Here is a 3,802-nt window from a genome sequence, read left to right on the forward strand (position 1 = left end):
TCGCCTCTGCGTTCATACTAGGTCATGAAGCCCAACGGTCTTTCCCGTTTGCTTATATAAAAAACATGTACACCCCCTAGCGGCTAAAATAATTCATACCCGGACCCGTTTGCCCTCCTTCCTCCCCCCTGAAAGAGGGTCGAAGCTAACTTTAACTAGAACTAAACAACTATACCTATAACAAGAACTAGAACCCACACCCAACCCACCCCCAACCCAAAAAACTAAACTCCTCTTCGTCCGTCTTTGCCCAGACACGTTCACCCTCCAGTCTATTGAAAGAAGCCAGATGTTAACCGACCCCCACACCAAAAACTCAAACTAGATCCGTCAAAAAAACTTTGCCCAGACCTGTTCACCCTCCACTCTATTGAAAGAAGCCAGATGCTAACTTTAACTGCACCTATAACAAGAACCGACCCCTATTCCACCCCCACACCAAAAACTAACCTTTAACTAGAACTAACTAAAAAAAACTAAACCAAACATGCCCAGATTTGCCCGCCAGCCACGCAGACGCTCTTTGCACCCCCCCTTTACAAATGTTGTTTACGTTACTCGTCTGTAAATGACCCCCCAACGCGCCCAGGCATGTTCTCCCATCAGAGAATCAGGGTGACGTATCTACAAACTGTAATATGTGTATGTTGAAAAAATTAAAGCGTTTTTAGAGAAAAAATACATTTATTAATAATTTACATATAATTTTATTACATATAAAATTCATTAAGAATATCTAGATTGCACGAAATATTAATTTCGGCTTTGTTAGAATGTGCCCATAAGGCGTTAATTAAAGCCTTGTCAAAGGCGCAAGCGGTTCGGTGATCACCGACTGGGTGTGGGTACAAGCAGCATACGGGAAGAGCAACAATGTCCGCGATGGTGGCTTTCGGGCACTTGAAATCGTTCAAGTCGTGAACCGTTCTGTTAAGGCGGTCCGATAGAAAGGCGACTTTGGCGTCGCCCTTTCAAAAGATCAGGTCGACCCCTTGAAGACCGGCGGCGAGGCATTCGTCGAGTTTGCTGTAAGAGGTTAGGCCAGCTGTCCAGTCCAGTCGGTGCAGATTACGCGAGACCCATTGGTTCTGGCGTTGTTTTGAAATCGCGACGTGGGATTTATTGTACGGCGGCGCGAATGTCCAGGAGACGGTTGCCGGCTTTGCCTCGACGGTGGTTATGGCCAGTTCTTTAACGATAAGGTCTGTAGTGCCGTCACTACGAGTGCACCCGTTCAGATATTCTAACTCGATAACAGCGGATTTCATAATAACTAGCAGCGAGTCTAAGTATGACCGTGTAAAACCGAACAGAGGCTGAATATGAAACCTCAAACGAACGTTGGGCTTCTCTTATAGAGGCTGGAACGGCTGACGTCATAACGCGGACTAATACCGAGTCGGAATTGGATACGAGGATCCATTGGGGGGCGTGGTTCTCTTATAGAGGTTGGAAATGATGACGTCATTCCTCCACGGATCCCACTTAAATTTCTTGAAAAACAGGTTTGTGCTTCTTCTCCTCGTTCTGTGCATAATGTATACAACGCAGTATATGCCGCAAGCGGAACTGGTGGGGGGCTGCAAAGCCCTCCTATTATAGTTTATTTTCGTAGAATTTTCTCTAATAATGCTTTAATATCTTCTGTCAAGGGACCCAAGCCCAAGGAATCCAAATAATAACATTGTTTATTCCCATCTATATAGAGACAAATCCAATGAGAACCGTTTCCTTTGTGATTATCTAGATTTATAACAATGGAAGCCGGATATCGAAGGATATATTTGGGCAGAACATCGCGCGGGTATACGCCCATGAATCCGCGGGTGCCTCTCAAAACCCTTCTTATGGTTGAAGCGTTCATGGCGAATTTACAACGACGGTCCTATTATGATCTATGTGCATTAAACTTTGAAACTCTGAATAAACGATGCAGCTCAGCGTTTCGGGTACTGGTTCTTCGAACCCGAGTTCAAGTCGCAATTGTCCCTGTCGTATAGGGTTGTAATGATTTATATCTGACGCGGTACCGTCTTGAGTCAAATCAAAACAGTAAAGCGTATAGCCTTTGGGATACTCCTTCATAGATATTTCGTTACCATCATCTTTGTAATGAGTACCAGATCCGGTAAACAGAGAATAATATGATCTAGCGTAAAGACCCTTTTTGAAATTTGGTCGCAAAGGCTTAGCGAGTACTTGTTCCGAACCGATAATCGGATTAACATAATTCACGTTAAAGTTTTGGAATTCGAAAGGGTTCCAACTCAATATACCGTTATATGAGTTATGAGTTACTAATCCCACGGTTAATCTGTTTGGTAAAATCCCTAAATATATGTTATCTATAGTAGTTTTTTGAATATTTGCCAAAATGGTAAAAACTTTCACTTCTGTCCTAGTGAATGGATATTCAGCCGTGGCCTTAGTCCAAGCCGATTCTAAAGCTAGCATTATTCGAGGGACTACTCTCACTTTACGAATATATAAACCTACTTCGAGTATTTCGTGTTTGTACCATACGCCACCTGGTGGGGGGGCTCCAAGCAAAACAAAACCCGGTTTATTACGGGTCATCCTGACTCTAAGACTGACGCCATTGGGTATAAATTTTGAAACGTTAAACATATCAGCGTGTAAGGCCCCGTACATTTTAATCTGTTTCGAACCCTTTGCTAACTCTCTTCTGACAAGATGTCCCTGGTTTTCAGTTGCAGAAGCCATTTTCCCCGCCGTATCTTTATGCCATAAAGAAGAAGTTAAATGAGATTTTTTAGCGTCTCCTCCATAGTTTAGCAATGTTTCTATGTGGGCCTTGAAGGCGTATTTTCCGGTTGAAGATGAAATAGCCGTATCATTGGCGGTTCCTTCTACTGTATCCCAGAGCGAGTGTAAAAAATTGTTGATGGGTCCTACGTTATGGTTATCATCGATATCGGTACCGTCCGTATGTATTATTTTAGCTCGAACATAAAGCATAGTTAGAGAGGCGTCAATATATTCTTCCCCATTTCCGGGAACGTAAAATTCAATCTGAGAGTCTCCATCCAAAACCGAAATAGGTCGATAGCAAACATACTTGGCCGATTCTACCGAAGTTTGAATCGGTACAGATTCGAAAAAATCCAGCTCAGATTTTGTCGCTTGAAACATGTTTAGGAGAATATGTCTTGTCGTCTTGACATGTAGGGTATACGACGGCGAACTGGCTTTATTTTCCTGGTAGTCGCTCGTTTTATACCTTTTTTACTTTGAGCCCGTTTTCGTTTCAAGGGTTTTCTACGCCTGCGACGTTTCCCCCTGCCCCATGCTGAGTTCTAATATCATCTAAAGTTTTTGTTACTCTTTTCTTAGCAGCCTCTTTAATATCCTTGCCCGATACAACGTCACTGAAAATTTTGGTCCCCGTACTAACGGCTTTTCTGCCGAGAAATTTGGCACCGCTTGTAAGCAAAGGCCTAACAAACTTTACTAAACCTGAATAAAAACTCCCAAATCCGTGGCCTTTCAAATTAGGGTTATTTCCTATATAATAACTTCCGGTTCCGGTTCCCGCTTGATTATTGTAATATTGCTTGTAGCAACATTGTCTCCGTTCTATGACGTCGGGCTTTGGCATCGCAAGTGTAGTTTAACCGTTAAGCTTCCGTATTCAAATGGCGCTGGTTCCCCCAAACTATTCCTTATATTAACTTCGATGATATCAAAGTAATTTTTACCAACGGGCACGCAATGAGGATTGGTAAAGGTTTGAAATATTTGAGACCCGTAAGGTTTCTTGGCTTCGACCGAAACGATCCGT

At 43.0% G+C, this 3,802-nt stretch overlaps 1 protein-coding gene across 1 annotated transcript; it reads right to left on the bottom strand.

The window, feature by feature from the left end:
- Positions 1 to 1,860: 1,860 nt before the first annotated feature.
- Positions 1,861 to 3,153, bottom strand: LOC149679989 (uncharacterized protein F54H12.2-like). The gene has a single exon (XM_089834718.1). It carries the CDS (start codon positions 3,151 to 3,153, stop codon positions 1,861 to 1,863), a length of 1,293 nt encoding a protein of 430 aa, XP_089690844.1.
- Positions 3,154 to 3,802: the final 649 nt, after the last annotated feature.

This window comes from Phalangium opilio, unplaced genomic scaffold (genome assembly GCF_054372755.1).
Source record: "Phalangium opilio isolate 3A_F unplaced genomic scaffold, DU_Popi_V2 ptg000040l_1, whole genome shotgun sequence".
Lineage (NCBI taxonomy): Eukaryota > Metazoa > Arthropoda > Arachnida > Opiliones > Phalangiidae > Phalangium > Phalangium opilio.